This window comes from Ictidomys tridecemlineatus, chromosome 5, assembly GCF_052094955.1.
Source record: "Ictidomys tridecemlineatus isolate mIctTri1 chromosome 5, mIctTri1.hap1, whole genome shotgun sequence".
Taxonomy (NCBI): domain Eukaryota; kingdom Metazoa; phylum Chordata; class Mammalia; order Rodentia; family Sciuridae; genus Ictidomys; species Ictidomys tridecemlineatus.
Window position 1 is genome coordinate 24,512,479 of NC_135481.1, and position 16,562 is coordinate 24,529,040.

The 16,562-nt window shown below is 41.7% G+C and overlaps 1 protein-coding gene across 2 annotated transcripts in view; it reads right to left on the minus strand.

Annotated features, from left to right (window-relative positions):
- Positions 1 to 16,562, minus strand: part of Myzap (myocardial zonula adherens protein) — an 86,562-nt gene that overhangs the window by 30,516 nt on the left and 39,484 nt on the right. The window contains exons 9-11 of one of the 2 annotated variants that reach the window (XM_078049558.1): positions 13,876 to 13,955; positions 12,188 to 12,293; positions 2,266 to 6,364 (exon numbers count right to left, since the gene is read on the minus strand). In XM_078049558.1, coding sequence (XP_077905684.1) covers positions 6,311 to 6,364; positions 12,188 to 12,293; positions 13,876 to 13,955 — 240 coding nt within the window. In that variant the 3' untranslated portion in view covers positions 2,266 to 6,310. Of the gene's footprint in view, positions 1 to 2,265; positions 6,365 to 12,187; positions 12,294 to 13,875; positions 13,956 to 16,562 lie in introns of those variants that run through there. The other variant, XM_078049557.1, reaches the window with a different exon arrangement.

Consider the following 16,562-nt stretch of genomic DNA (forward strand, 5'->3'; position numbering starts at 1 on the left):
GCCCTGCCTTAATGCAGCATGAAAGAACAGTTTAATAAGGGGAAGGAAAATGGAACATTATCTCATTTGTGGGGAGGGAGTGAAGGGAATGAATTAAGGCCACAACAAAATTCAGCTGAAGAATTGCTAAATGAAGCTCTGAGTGGGCAAAATGAAAAATCAATGAAGGAACGGAGGGGAAAAGGTACATTTTTCATCTTCATGATGCTTGATTGGGTTTGTGGAAATTCATTTTCAATTAATGTGCCTTGTGGCATTCAGCCAGGCTACATATGAACAAGGCACATATTTTAATCAATTTTTTTCTATTAAGTTTGAAGTAATATATAATAATAGAACTATGCTATTCAAAAGAATCCATTGAAACTGCCTTCTGAGGTAAAATAATCTAATTTGGTATGATTTCTATCTTTTATTAAAGATAACCTAACTTCTCTTTAAGGAGAGCAACTGATTCTCCAGGGTGCCTAAAAATGACTTGGCTATAAAAATGTCAAGTAAGGGTGGATAAACTGGCTTCCCAATCTGTGTGCTTTCACTGAGAAGGCAGGAAGGATGGGCACTGGGTACCTGGCCTTTGCAGGGTTAGCCCTCGATGCTGAGAAACGAACACAGGTGGTTATCCCCACTCAACGAGGATCCAAGAGATTCACCATTTGTTCATCCCCTCAACAAGCACCTAGACGTTGGTGGGGCCAAGACCTCAACTCAAGAAAGTCTCTATCCACTGGGAGAGGCCCAGGCTCTTGTATTCACACCTTCCTGCTGGTCTGAGGTTTATCTGCCCCCATCCTTCCTGGGGCAACAAACTAGCACCGCTTTGCTGCCCTAAAAGTGAGGAGAGGATGGGAAGAAGGTTGGTATGAGCTCTGTGACAGAAAACCTGCAAGGACCCTCATTCTTCAGGCTGTGACTTTAGAGGAGGCAGGTGGAATGGAGAAGTGGGGAAGCAGCTGATTTATCCCTGTGCTTTCTCTGATGAATGCAGTTTCAGAGACAAAATACCAGATGCTTCATAGCAATATCCAGGGAGAGAACTATTTCAGAATAATGTGATGAATATATACATATATTCACACCTGGTGCTAAAAAAAATGGTATTTTCAAAAATGTTCATGAATGAAGTTCAAGGACCCTTGGACATCAGCCCTCCCCAGCACTAGCCCAGCCTCCCTCCCAGCTGTCCTTCCTGCCCTTTCCCCTCCTATTTGCCCAGCACCCACTGCCAAAAACCTCAATCAGAGACTCAGATATGATTGGGAAATAGGGAGCCACTGAGGAATTATGAGCAAAGTAATAAAGACGATTTTTCTTGGCTTGGTGTTGACCACCTACCACAACTACTCTCCACCTACATTTCCAGCCTCTTCATTTAGCAATCTCTCCTCTAATCCAGTCAAACTAGATCAGTGTTCCCTGGACGCACCCTATGCTTTCTGGCCTCCATGTTTTTGTTTTTATTTATTCTATATCTTGTCTGGTATAACCCTTCCCACTCATTCAATTCCTGCCTCGAAAAATTCAAGCTATCCTGCAAGACCCAGTCCAACACCACCTCCTCCCTGAAGTCTCTCCGCCCACACCAAATTTAGTACTGATTTATAGGCACTATGCTATTAGCACTTGGCATGCATGCTCTCAGTGGCCCTTACAGCCACCTTATAATCATCCGTGGAGGAAGGCCTATGATGATTATTCTTATTTTATTGATTAGGCATCAGAATCTTGGAAAGGATAAGTCATTTGTTCAAGATACAAAGCCCAATCAGGAGCAGAGGCAGGATGCAAAGCCAGATTTCATTTACTCAGGGCCTTCAAACTTAACCACTATGCAGTCCTGCTTCTGTGTTCCCAGTACACAAAGCTCACAACTGGGCGTATCACTTATTCTGTCTCAGACCTGAGGAGTTGAAATGTCAGCCAGAAAGTCCTCTGAGAGCAGGAACTCACGTCCATTTCTGGACTCCGTTCACAAAAGGTACTTCTTCCGTGTTTACTGACTGTCCCACCAGAGGAGAGCTCCCTGTGTGCTATTCCTGGCTCTGCCTCAATCCCACTCCCACTAAGCAAAGGCCCGGGTTGTCCTTTAGACTTCAGCAGAGGGGCAGGAGGACAGAAGTATTCAAAGACAGTGGCACAGGGCAAAGAAGTATAATTTTTACAAAGGTGACATTAAAAAAAATGGTTTTGAGTAATAAGCTTTCATGAGTGAAAAAAAAAGATGCCTTAGTCATACCATATACAAAAAAATAAATCCCACATGAATTATTCTTTATCAAATAAATATTTATTGAACACCTACTACAGGGCAGTGACCATGCCAAGTATCAGGGATACAGCCATGAGCACAACAGACAAAAGTCCCTGCCTGCACAGAGCTTACATTCTAGCAATGAGACAACAACAAAATAAATAAGTAAAACTGACAGGAGAAGTACAAAGTGCATTAGAAGGCAATAAGTGCTACATGAAAAAAAGGAGTAGGGAAAGGACGGAAGGGATGGGCACATGGGGCATATTTAAAGACCTAAAGAAGAAAAACAAAACTTCAAAACAGTTATAGAAAATATCTTTACAACAAACAAGATGCACAACATAGCACAAAAGGACTGATAACTTTACCAAGATTTAAAAGTCATACAATATGAGACACCACAAACAAGCACCATTGACTAGGTCACCCAAATGTTTTTGATAAGTGATTAATATTAATAATATGGAGAGTATATACAAACCAGCAGGAGAAAAGATAAAAACCTAATATAAACATGAACAGAGGATGTATTGTCACCCATATACATGAAGGAGGACACCTGAATGGTCAAGGAGCTTATGAAAAGTCGCTCAGTCAAGAGATCTGGAATGGGTAGAAGTCAGGCTGACGCAAATTAAAATTAAAACAATGAGATGCTATTTCATAACTGGACAAAATTATAGTCTACACAGTGCCAGGTGGTGCTGAGCATTTGGAGAATTCTGCCCTCTCATATATGACGTAACGTAGGAATGCTTTGGAAAGCACATGAGCAGTATCCAGTAAAGCTAAGCTGCATCAACCCCACGCCCTGGCCATTCCTCCTGCAAGGGTATTTCCCAGTTAGAGAAGATGGAGGAATGTTTGATGCAGTTTGTTGAATAATAAGCCTGGGAAACTAATAAATGTCTATCAACAGGTTAGACAAATTACAATACATTCAGATAAAAACATATTAGGCAGCCAATGAAATAAATAATTTAAATGTATATGTAATAACATCAAAAACAAAACAAGAAAAAAAGAGTAATTTGCAGCTGGGCACCATGCACACACCTGTAATCTCAGCAACTCAGGTGGCTAAGGCAGGAGGATCACAACTTCAAGGCAAACCTCAACAACTTAGTGAGAACTTGTCTCAAAATTTTTAAAAGGGCTGAAGATATAGCTCAATGGAAGAGCACCCCAGGGTTCAATCCTCAGTACCACACACACACACACACACACACACACACACACACACACACACAGTAAGTTGCAAAATGTGTATAATATGATTTATTTTCTACAGTATAGATTAAAATCTATGCAAAAATTTTCAACACAAAATAAGCCATATACTAATAATAAACACATATCTCTGTACTAAAAGTATGGATTCATGGCCTGGATAGACACCAAATTGCCTCTAAAGGAGAAGGAAGGGTAGAAGTGGGAAAAGGGATAGAATTGGATGGAATAATAAAAAAAGAAGAACCTGTTCTTTATCTGCAATGTTTCCTTTTATTTAAAAAAATAAAAACAAAAACATGTCAAAATGTCAGCATTTTTTAATTCTAGAAAATGGTATGTGGAGTATTGTTATCTCTAATTTTCTTTAGCTTGATTTTTTTTTTCCCAATCAAAAAACTGAGAAGAAGCTAGCTTTGGAGTCGAAGACCTTGGAGTGGAACCAGCACCACCATTATTTGTTGAGAGACTTCTCTATACTTATTTTCTAAGACTGTAAGCCTCAGTTTCCTGGACTTACAAAATAGAGTAATGGATACCACTCAGAGGGGGTGAATGTGGGAATGTGAGGTCTGTATACACAGCCTTGAAAAAAGAGACATGCTCAACAGCTGGTAGGGACCCGGAACATGAACTACTCAGCCTCATGAACTTCCTAGGGACAGAAACTGGTCAGCCAGGTCTCTGAGAATAGTTCAAAGCAAATGAGAAACAAGTTCAATAAAGAGAACATGGATTCAGTGACATTTACAAAGAAAAGACCTTCTCCCTAGGGAAGACACTGGTGCCATGAAAACATTAATCAAGCTCTATCATCAAGTGCACTGTGATAGTTCTTGCAAGAATACGTAGAGAACAAAGGTTCACACAATTATGCTCCTTCTAATAGTTTTGCATTTTGGATAAAGTATTAAGGTTTTTAAAACAAGGATGAAACTAAATACCATATTTAACATTAGACTTCAAAACTCTAACATTTTCATATACTATAAATAAATTCTGCCTCAAACTATCAAGGAGCACCTCCTTTGGGTGGGAGCATCCAGACAGGAGAAGAGATGCAGTTAAGGGCAGTTAAGGGCAGGGCGAGGGAGGCTGGGGGTGGGGTGCGTTTTAACACACAACTCGGGTTCTGCTAGGCAGTAATTCAAATTCCTACCACATCCCCAGGCAAGAAAGAGGTGAACTGGGGGACACCAGAAAAGACAGAGAAGAGCAGCTGAATACCGGTTGTGTGAGGAAGGAACGCAGACTTGAGAAGATCATGAATTAGCCCAGGACCACGGCCAGGATGAGAGGAAGGTATAATGAGGCTCTAGGCCATAATATTTAGGAGGTACTCTAAGGTTAATAGAAATACTTGGATCTCTACTATCTGCTCCACAAAACAAGGCCTGTCTGGCCTCCAGGTACTGTCCATATCCAAAAGAGAGAAGAAACAGGGGAGCCCACCTCCTGGGGCACTCAGCTGGTGCTCCACTATCTCTGAAGGTCATGGCACTCCCTTCATTCCGATTATCACACCTTTTGAAAGTGGGTAATGAATCTATTCCACTAGAACAAATGCCAGAGACTTTTCCACCAGAGACTTAGAAAAACATGGGACGAGTAGAGGAATTCCTGAAAACAGTATAAGTCACCGCCATAGTGTAGCGTCCAGGTGAGCTGTTCTTCAAGCTTACTCCAGGTCCTGCGGAACTCTGGATGCTCAGGAGGGTGTGTGGGATCCATGTTTAAATGGAGCACCAGGCACAGGGTAAACTGGTTGCAGCTACTTAGTAGCAGTTAATTTTAGAAGTGGCTGAAGCCAGTAGGGAATGACTGGAAAAGGACCGGATAGAAATATCAAAATGAAAGACTAAGGGCAAATGCAGACAAGAAAACATCTGCCTACCTGGCTTTTCCACAAAGATGTGAGGGGAGAGAACTATCCAGTGTCAGAGGCATGGTGGGCCTCCCCATGAACTACCTCCATTTGCCCAGTCCACTGGTTTACAGAAGCTAATACCCCCTTCACAAGACTGCTGCTGCTACGACCAACTAGTTCCCAGCAACACTGTTAAGTTTTGATGAAAAACCAGCACTTGTGGATGTCCAGAAAGACCTCTATAAAAATAAAGTATACGTGAGCTATATTTCACTTCAGTATATTTTAGCCAAATAGTTTCATCAGACATACTTCTCTTTCCACGAGGTTTGTTGAACTGTCCAATCCGGCAACATGCCCAGGTTGGATAAACTTTTCTTAAACAAACAAGGAGAGAGAGCCTACTAGTGTTGATACTCATTCGGAAAGGACACCTGGGGGCCACTTCCCAAATGCAATCACACTACAGGGACATGCACTGCTTGTCTTTTGTGAGGTGTGATCCAGTGGGGCACACTTCCTTCTCAGGGCACTGAAGTTCTTCAAGTTCTCTTCCCATCCCTATATCTGGTGTCCACCGCAGCTTTTCCATAAGAAAGGATTCATGTTCCAAGATCCTAGGTCAATCTACACTTCCTGAATTATGGTGAGTAGTCTTTTTCATTGTGGTTCTTTCCTGATGTCTGAGAACCTAAATGTCTAAAAAGTGCTCTGTGGATCTCGGATTTCTCTGGACTCTGCAGTTTTATGATGTACAAGTTGAGGTCACAGTATGTGGGTGTTTTCACAAATGAGAGCCCCCACAGGATCCGATTTTCTTTTGAATAGAAAGTCCTTCCTCTTTTGTTCCTTGGCTCATCACAGTAAATACCACCTCTTCCTGCAGAGGGCGTACAAGGGTTCTTCTAATCAGGAGCAGCAGAGGAAATCGCTTCCACACAGAGCAGAATACCACTGTATCATCTTCCAAAGAGCCGTAGACTAAATCTGGAGAAGAGCTCGTGCGACATGATCTGGAGACAGTTGAATTGAGCGGATTAGGGATGAGGGCTTAGTACTACAGCTCCTTCCCCTACCCCAACCTGGCTGATTATCAGAGACGGGAAACAGAATCCTCTAAACAGGACATTTGGCCAAAGTGTGTTTCTGTGTGGCACACTCCAGTGCACCACAACAACTTTGAAATGAACTGTGACAGCAAATAGTTGAGCCAATTAAAATGGAAGTTTCTTGGGAAGAATTTAAATTTTAAAAATTGCATTGCATATAAATATTCTACTCAATAGTCTGATGGCTAAGCTAAAGATCAGCACAGAGCCCAGAAGGAAAGAGAGTGGAGTACCAAAAGATCTGATTTGGCCTACATGGCCTCCAAAAGGAAAAAACAGCAGCCCTGAGTATTGGCCAGTACTTTAATCAGCTACACTTGCTTTCAGTCACTTCCCTTTACTGTAGGTGTACACAGCAGGAAGACATTCACCAGCAGTAATAGTAATAGCAGCAGCTAGTATTTATTGGGCATTCCCTGTGTTCCAATTAACACAATGCTTTATTAGACATCATCTCATTTAACTCTTACCCAAAAACCTCTCAGCTAGATAATGATATTAAACTCATTTTATAGACAATGAAATGAATAACTTTTCAGGTTACTTTTTATTATCATCCCTAACAATCTCCAATCTCCGCCCACAAGAGGTACTTGTGACTCATGGACTGGGGAGATAAGTTCGGGGGCTCCACACAGAACAGACAGGGGAAGCCCTGTTTGGCCAACTGGCCAAAGAACCAGAAACTCAAAGTCGCTACTCTCTGAAGAGCCACACGTCGTCCGTCCCCCTTCCCCACCCCCATTCCGTTTGTTTCCCCAAGGAACTGTCATCACATTATGATGAGGGCATCATCACTCTGAAAAGGGTCTAAGAGATGGTTAGCAAATACTTTGAAAAACATTGGATAGAAATTGAGAAACCATTTTGCTGTGTCTTCCACTTCAGAAATGGTCATTGTTAATATGATTTCACCAAGGCATTCTGTTTGTTTTGTTTGTTTGGCGGTACTAGGATTGAACCTGGCTCACTCTACCACTAAGTCACATCCCCAGTCCTTTTTACTTTTTATTTTGAGACCAGCGTCTTGATAAGTTGCTCAGGCTGCCTCAAACTTGCAATCCTCCTGCCTTAACCTCCTAAATCCCTGGCATTACAGGTGTGCATCAAGTCTAGCTTGTGTGTCTCTTTTCTAAAGAGGTACAGTACAGCCAAGTGTAAGGTCCTCTGATAAATAGAAAAAGATTGTTTAAACCAGGAGGAGAGCAGATACACCCAGATGTGCACAGTGGGAAAAGGATCCAGGAGAACCACTCAGTCTCTATTTTAAGTGTTAGGTTCCCAGCCTCCAAAGACATGATGTAGACTGGATTCTGTAAACTTCAGTCTCTATTCTCTGTTTAACAAGGACATCTCAGTCCCTTTTGTAATATCACCCCTCCAGGATTGATCTGGATGACTATAGAAAGATGTTATGATCTGCATACCCTCAGGCCAATAAAGCATTAAGAACAAGTTTTTATAGAATCCTCCCAGGACCCAGGATTTAGGGGTTGGCAAGAAACAAAGCTTGCCTGACAGGACCTGGATAGTTTCAGACTTGGACCAGCTTTCTCACTTTAGTGCTCCAATCCCTGGTGACTAGTCCCCTGGGCTTTCTTCCATGGAGACCTTCTTACTCCAAGTTCACCAGCAGCTTTCCCCCTCAGGCCTAGGAGCTTCCCAGGGAGGCTGGCTGAATTCATGAAAAACATGAAACCCAACAGGGGGAGTCAGGCCACTGCTATGAAAATCCGGGGCATGGGTCTCAACCTTGGCTGCAGTCTGGAATCACTTGTAGAGTAAAAAAGCAGCCTAAAAGGCCCACAGTACCCAGTCTGCACAGGTGGGGCTTTTGTTGATGTCATGGTTGTTTTGCATACTATTTTTGTCAGACCCAGAATCAGCTAAGAGAGCTAGTGATGGGAAGAAGAAGCTTGACCTCCATGACAAATGACATAATCCTGTAGAAAGACCTAGACTAGTGCAGGTACTTACCCTACACTTTTCAGAAGACACTGTTCTTTTTGCTTTTTTTTTTTTCCAATGAATTGACCCCTTCAAATATGTACTCAACTCTAGATAGAGCAAAGGGAAGGAAGGTGAATGGAGGGGGAATGGAGATAGGAAAGATGGTGGAATGAGATGGAGATCATTACCCTAAGTACATGTATGAAGACACAAATGGTGTGCCTCTAGTTTGTGTTCAACCAGAGATATGAAAAATTGTGCTCTATATTTGTAATATAAATTTTAATGCATTCTGCTGTTATATGTAACAAATTAAAATAAAAAAAGAAAAAAATATGTTCTCATCCTATATTGCAAAAGGTCCCCTCCCCACCCTAAACCCTTCTGATGTAGTACAGTCCTGACTGTCCCACACAATGGAAATTATGACATTACTGAGCTAAGGACTATAAAATGTGGGCCAGTCACTTTTTATTTAGATTACTATCATTACCACTATTATTATGAGATGATATCCTACAGGGGTGGAAAAGATAGATTGTTTAATATTTAAGGTTCCCAAGAGCCTCAGTAGTAGTACCTGGACATTTTGTGCTGAAAAAAAAAGCCAATCAAATTAATAAGTTTCTTCATAGACATTACGACCAAAGTGACACTAGAGGTAGATGGAAACTGGATTCCCATCCTTGCTAAAGGTGGAGCTGTGGTACATACACGCTTTCAGATTCAGCATGAAGGAAAGAAAACTGTCCCTAATATCTGCTTGAAGGCTGGCTCTATCCTAGGCCAAATTGGCCTCTTTCCTCTCTCTTTCTCTTTCAGTAGCAGGTGTTTACAGATAAAAATACACTTCTCTTCTAAAGCCAGAATTCAAGAATTCACACTGACCAATTCAGTCATCTAGATTTTTCAAAACTTGGCCCAAGTGATCTGGAGGGATTTAGTTATGGTTTAGCTGATTTCACTCATTATGCAAAGTAATAATGCTGAGATCATAAGAAGGGGCACATCATAGTAAACAACAAAAAATTCTTTATATAAAGGTACTGGAGTTCCTCCACACAGCCTTTCAGATGACAGAACACAGAATTCTGTTGGAACACTGAAGAGCTCCTCACTCGACTTCTTACTTCATGAGGAAGACACCCTTGGTGAAGGGCTACATACCTTCCCAATATCAGAAACATTTTCTATATTTTGAATGAAGCACTGAAATTTTTTTTCTTGCAAGTGCCACCCAGTGGTTCTGGCCTGGCTCTGCCTCATAATACAGAAAAAATATACTTCTTCTTCTATAAGAGCTCCTTTCTAAGAGCACAGCTCTCACAGTGCTCCTTGGTTATGTCCTCCCCAACTTCTCCAACCAATGCCCCCATTATCAGAACCCTCAACTCCTTCCAACCTGGTCCTGCTCTTCTGAAAGTGCTCATTTGTCAATGCCGCTTTTCCATGTTTCTAACTTTAAGAAAAAAATATGTATTTCCATATATGTATACAGAGCTGAGATTTTTCAACAATTCTTTTGTTGTAGAAGTTAAATGGTATACTAGAAAAATACAATCATTTTTACTATTTGATTTAGGTAATTTAAATTCAGGGGGAAAAAAAAGCATTCTCCATTCACTGTTAAAACCCAGACAGCCCCTAGGTGGCGCCAACTCTAAAGGCACCATCCTTATGAGTGGACTTTCTGAATGCAGAGAGAACACAGCATGGACATTGATATGTACATGCTCCCCTACACATACACAAATACACAGTTGGCTTTTTGTCTCCTCACCTGTGGATTTAACCAACCTCAGATTGAGTATATTTAAAAAAATAAAAACTGCATCTGTACTGAACATGTACAGATTTTTTTCTTGTCATTAGTCCCTAAACAACACTGCATAAACTATTTACATAGCCTTGACACTGCATTAGGTATTATAAGTAATCTAGAGATCATCTGAAGTACATGGAAGGATCACATAAATTGTATGCAAGGGATCTGAGTATTCAAGGATTTTGGTATCTTTGGGGAATCCTAGAGCCAAAAGTCTCAGATACTGAGACATAATCGTGTGTATGCACATGCACGTTCCCCCACTTCATTCAAACTGGTACCTTCCTTCTAATCTGGCAGGTTACAAAGCAGAGAAGTCTATACTTCCTTTCAAGTGTCTTTATAACAAAGTCTATCTAATTTTGCTACCACTCTAAAACCCTTACAGATAAGGATTTAACTGCATCAAAAGCCAATCAGTGTGAAGTTTTGTTTTATGGTTTCCAACACATCACATGAGAACAGCATAGTCTCCTGCAGTGAGGAGGAAGAAATGCAGCTCTCACAGGTAAGGAGTCCCATGGGAGACAACAAGAGATCACCTTTGCCCCAGACTTCCAGTGTGTGAAATTCAAATGCAGAAAAAGTATGCCCTGAAAGCCAAGGTTCACTGAGATGGAACTGTAACAAGTGATGCTTCCCCTTGGGAAATACCTCTGAGATCTACCTGGTGCTGATGGCAGGCCAGAACCACCCCTGTGGCCACTGCCTGGGGTAGAAATCAGACAAAGGTATGGCCTAGCTTCTCCTTAACTGATTCCACTTCTCCCCAGAGACTTTTGTGCAAGCTCATAAAAGACATGATTCACACGATATGGTTGGGCTTCTCTTCTGGGACAAAATTCTATCTGGGTGACATGTGTGCATATCCTATAGCCAATAAAAAGAGTGTCCCTCCTCATCCTTCTAATTCACTGACTTTAACTCCACCACACTAACATCCCCAACATTTTATGGGTTAATAAAACACATAAACTTTGAATGTTGTCTATCATGTGTATGAATTATTTATCAGAAGTAAACTTTTAATTTTAATAATTCACTAATAAAACAGATATCTCTTTAGGGTTGTGCTTAGTATTAGGCAAAAAAAAATTTTTTTTTCAGTTCTCCAGTGACAAACAAATGTTGAATTGAATTAATGCCTTTTCTTCTCTTTTGCAAGTTAGAGAATTTAACCCAAGGGATTTCTTATAACCCCATTAGCACTGACTGTTCTTTTTCTATCAAACTACAATAATATGTGACAGGCTTTACGACAGCATGGACTCTCCTCTATCAAGTCAGCACAAGAGGGAGAGAGATGGACAACCCTGACCAAGCCCAAAGATCTCTTCTTTCCTCTTAGAGAGAGGAAAGTGTTCAACTTACCTGATTTTTCTCATTTAGAAAAAAAAGTAAAACATCCCCAGAAGAATAAATATGTGACTTCATTTCATGTTATAGAGACCGTTATGAAAGAGAAAGGATTACAGAAAAAAGAAAGCATGAAGAACAGGAGTGAGAGAGAAAACCGGGAGTTGGGAGAAAAGAGAGAACCAGACACGGAAAGGGAGTGTGAGGAGCAGCACAGGAAGAGGCACTCAGACATGGAGAAAGGACATCAGTGGCGGCTGGGAGGGAGAGGCAGGCGGGTCTGGGAGGCTGCAGCTCCCTGAGCTCAAGTCAACCTCTCTGTTCACACCACCGAGGGTATCTCTGTCCTCCTAGACTGGGTGCGTTTATGAACCCACTTGCCTTCACAGCTTTCTAACTGCAATACTTTGTGTGGAGAAAGCCCTCTTTTAGAAGGAGAATCACCAGTCCACACCAGACATATGAAGAAATCCCTGCCTGGGTAAGTTCATGTGGGAGCCAGAGGAAACTGCTGAGAGAGCCACATCCATTCTAGGGCTGAAGTCTCCCCACCACAGGAAGCACTCCTGGTCCTGAGGCTTTGCGCTGCTGCTTACCTCTTCGACCATCTGCTTGACTTTCTTCTGCTGGCAATGCACCATGTCATCTAGGTGTCTGATCCGTTCTCGCAGGCTGGCTGATGCCTCCTCCAGCTGTTGATACCTATCATAGGGAGAAAAAAGCAACTGAGTCCACAGGAGGTCACCGCTTTGTAGAAATACTGCCAAAGAAACTCCAAGACAGGTTCTTCTTACAGTGCACAACCTAGATGACTAGAAGGAAGACAGGACTCGCCAAGCTCCCACTTTCAAATTTTATCCTATGTAAAGCCAATTGCTACACCTTCAGGGGAAAGAGAATTTTTTTTTCCACTTACAGGTATGATAGCAGAAAAGGAAATATAACATGCAGTATAGAAAGATGTATCCAGAAATACAGAAAAGACAGTAGTCAGGGTTAATGGGATTGGAGCATCCAGTTGCCATGATTAGGAAGACAGAGAGGGAGAGTCTAGCATCACAATAAAATATGTGAAATCCAGGGCAAGAGTCCTAGAAAAGCTGGAGTCAGAGTTAGCCTACACATAATTTATTTGGGATAAACAGAGAACATGTTGAAAGACCTTCTCCACATCAAAACAGAGTCGCTCAGGTCACCGAGCATTTCATCCTTTTGTTTTGAAACAGCACAAATGATTCTCTGGCTTTGTTTGGTTCAAAGAAACCAAAGGAGCCCCAGATGACTCTAGCCTTGGGGGCCCCCAGCATGAGCATTAGAGGAAGGGTTTGGTAGTCTGCACCTCCCAGCTCTGCCAGGTCCCTCCTCAATACTACAGTTAAAAAAAAAACAAAACACTTCTATAACCTTGACAACTCTGAAGTTACATAAGAGGAAGGAAGGGGCTGGGGCTGGGGCTCAGTGGTAGAGCACTCATCTAGCAAGGGTGGGGCACTGGGTTCGATCCTCAGCACCACATAAAGATAAATAAATAAAGGTATTATGTTCATCTACAACTAAAGCATTAAAAAAGAGGAAGGAAAACAGGTATTTTTTCAGCGTATACTAAGTGGTGGGAAGTATGGCCTAAAGTTCCGTCCTAATGTGATCCAATAAGAGGGACCATGCTTTCAACATTATCACCCTTTCCGTCTTTAAAAAAAGAATTCTCATTTGACAGTCTAGTAAAGAGCCTTAGGGAAGTTAAGTAACTCAACCAAAGTGCTCCAATATTCCAGCCTCCTTTCCTTCAAGGGTCAGCCATGGGAGGGCTACTGCTCTGCCTTTCCATATCTAGAGGGAAAGTGGACGACTACCGTATTTTCCATCCAGGGTTTTATATGCCCATAGCCAAAGGGCAATCCAAGGTTTGGAAGTTTAAAAAAAAAACATTTTAAAATTAATTTCCAGGACAAACAGTATTAGTCACAGTTGATGAGCTTTCTCATCAACAAGGTGCATCCTGCAGAGTTCAAGGCTCGGGAGAACATTTATAGATTGAACTTTTGCACTTTCGGCATCTTTGATGGGCTCCAGTGTGCCCAACAACTAGTGCAGGGGAAAGGTGGCTGTAAGTGCCTAAAAGAACCTGCTCCACCCTGGAAGCTCTCAATCCAATGTCACACTTGCATAAGTTTCTAGTAAGTGAAAACCACATGAGTGAAAACGCAAGGGTCAAATGAGCCCACAAGAACAGGGCGTACCCCCCTTTGATATTCATAACGTGACAAAGGGCATTTCCTCTTACCTTTCCTTGTCAGAATCACTGATTTCCCCTGACATTTCTGTTTCATGCTCCAGGAGTTGGAGTTGCAGTTGATGCCGTTCCTAAAATCAATACAAATTGTAATCAATGGATTAGGAGCTGCACAGCAGATATGCACATGTCAAGAATTTCCAGCTCTAGTGACTCCAGGTCTGTACAACCACCCCACCCCCCGGGGGGCTTTCCACACCACTGGCACAGAGTCCAAAGTTCAAAGGTGCCAGATCTGTTGATGTGCATTTACAGCTGTATTTATGGATTTAGTGACAAGTACCCTGGATAAAACCACATTCAAGATTTTTTTAATATTTATTTTTTTAGTCATAGTTGGACACAATACCTTTATTTTATTTATTTATTTTTATGTGGTGCGAGGATCGAACCCAGGGTCTCACACGTGCTAGGCGAGTGCTCTGCCGCTGAGCCACAACCCAGCTCCAAGATTTTTTAAAGAGTATTCCATCAGCCCAAGCCCTAAATAGTGGTAATCAATGCTCCAAGTTAGTAGTTCTGGGATTCTGGTAATGTCCTATGTTCTAACCTAGCAGTGTTTACACAGATATCACTTTTAAAAAATGTACTGTGGTTAGAATAATGGTCCTCTCAAAGATATCCATGTCCTATAAGCATGTCATCTTATACATAAAAGGGAACTTACAAAGTTCCCTAGATGTGGTGAAGGATCTCTGGGCCCTTACTAGAAGGAAGCATTAATTAGACTCAGAAAAGTTGGAAGATACTACAGTTCTGGCTCTGAAGTTAGAGGAAGGGAACATAAGCTAAGGAATACAGGAGCCCTTAGAAGTTAGAAGAGGTAAGGAAATGGATGTTCTAGAGCTTCCGACAGGAATCCAGCCCTGCCAACATCTTGAGTTGAGGACTTCTCATCTCCAGAACGGAAAAAGAATAAATTGGTGTTGTTTTACGCCACTAACTTTGTGGTAATTTGTTACAACCATAATGAGAAACATATCCTTCATCATATATATGTAAATTTTAAAGTTGACCTTTAAAAAGTAAGAATTTGGACAATTATTTCTTTGGAGAAAGTAGAAAAATGTTAAAGCGTGGTGCTCATCATCACTGAAATTGTACTAGAAATTCATTATAAATGTCAATGTGATACATTCCCTTAAAGTGGAAGTTTATCGAGTCCTGCTCACTCAGTGGGAGGAAAGTATTTTACTTTCAATCCTCTTCCAAGAACTACTGTGCCTCATCTTTATGTTCAGGAATTTTCTCTAATAAACTCCTACAAATTCTATAGATATCAAACCCCTTTTCCACCAAGTTATTAAAAGCGAATCTTTGAAACTTTACCTCCCACTCCTGTTCCCAAGGGGAAAGCAGGAGGGGCCAGAAGTCTCCAGCCTGGCCAGGGCACATTGGGAAAATGAGGGAAGGCTGGCTTTTGCTGGGGCTTTGTTATTGTTTTCAAGACTCCACAGCAGACACATATTCATAAAGCCTGGCTTGGGCAGAATGTGCACCCTATCTTTGTACTACGCCATCAGCTCTGAAGGAAGGGTGACAAACCTTTCACAAATGGGTATTTCTCCACTACACAAGTAGAGGGTCACACAATAGGACAAGATCTAACTACAGAACGTGATAAAAATTCTATTTTTTAAACAGTGAGATATAACCAACCTTCAGTGTACACTGCACAAAAGTTTCTTTCATTTGCCTACACTTGTGAAGGTTATCTTTTCCTGAAGAGGCCCTGGGGGAGCACATTCCTTAGATTTTCACTGAATAGAAACAAAGATGCTTCCAACATCACACTCAGTGAGAGAAACAGAAATGTGGTATGAAGTAGAGAAGCCATTCAAAAGCACACAGTTTGTCCTCCAGCAAAATCCAAAAGTAGAGGAGAGCAGGACACAAACACTGCCACCATTCCCACCTGTGGACACACTGCTCACATGCAGTGAGTGGGACAGAGATCTGGCCAGATGCCTGCTTGCAAAGATTTATCCCTGAAGGGGAAAGAGCGTAAGTGGGTATATCTAATCTTAGCTAAATAAAGGAAGCATTTCTATAGTCTAAATGGACAGGAAGATTTAGAGAAAGGATAATAAATTTTCAGTCACTAAAGAAAAAGCCAACAGGATTTGAGGAACCTTTTGTGTTCCCTGAAGTGCTGGCAAAGAAGGCTAGCCTCACCCCCTTCCTGGACTTCCCTCCCATTTGCCTCACATAAGGGCTACATGTGGAAATCAGTGGGAGCAAACTAGAAACTTGGAGAAAGCCAAGGGTACCAAGAAGACCACCTATAAGATGGGCCCTGCGAAGTGAAAGCTCCTGGGGCAGACACTTAGGCAAAACTGTAGCAAAATAAAAATTGAGGTCATAAATTATTAAGCCCTTTATCATGTGCCAGGTACTATGCTCAGTTAGCATTTGGCATGGACTTTCCCCCGTCATTTATATCTCACAAAAGCCATTAGGATAAGAACTAATATTATCAGTATTTTCAGAAGAGGAAACTGGGTTTTAGAAAACACAACTAGAAAGACAGGCAAGGTCCAAACCCTGGGTCTGTCTGATTTTAAACACTGTGTTCTCACCACACACATATACTCTTTCTGGAAGATTCTTTGCTGCCGAAGCCACCTCTCCAATACTGCCTGCTTTTTTATGCAGCAGTAGAAACTGCCATCTAGACA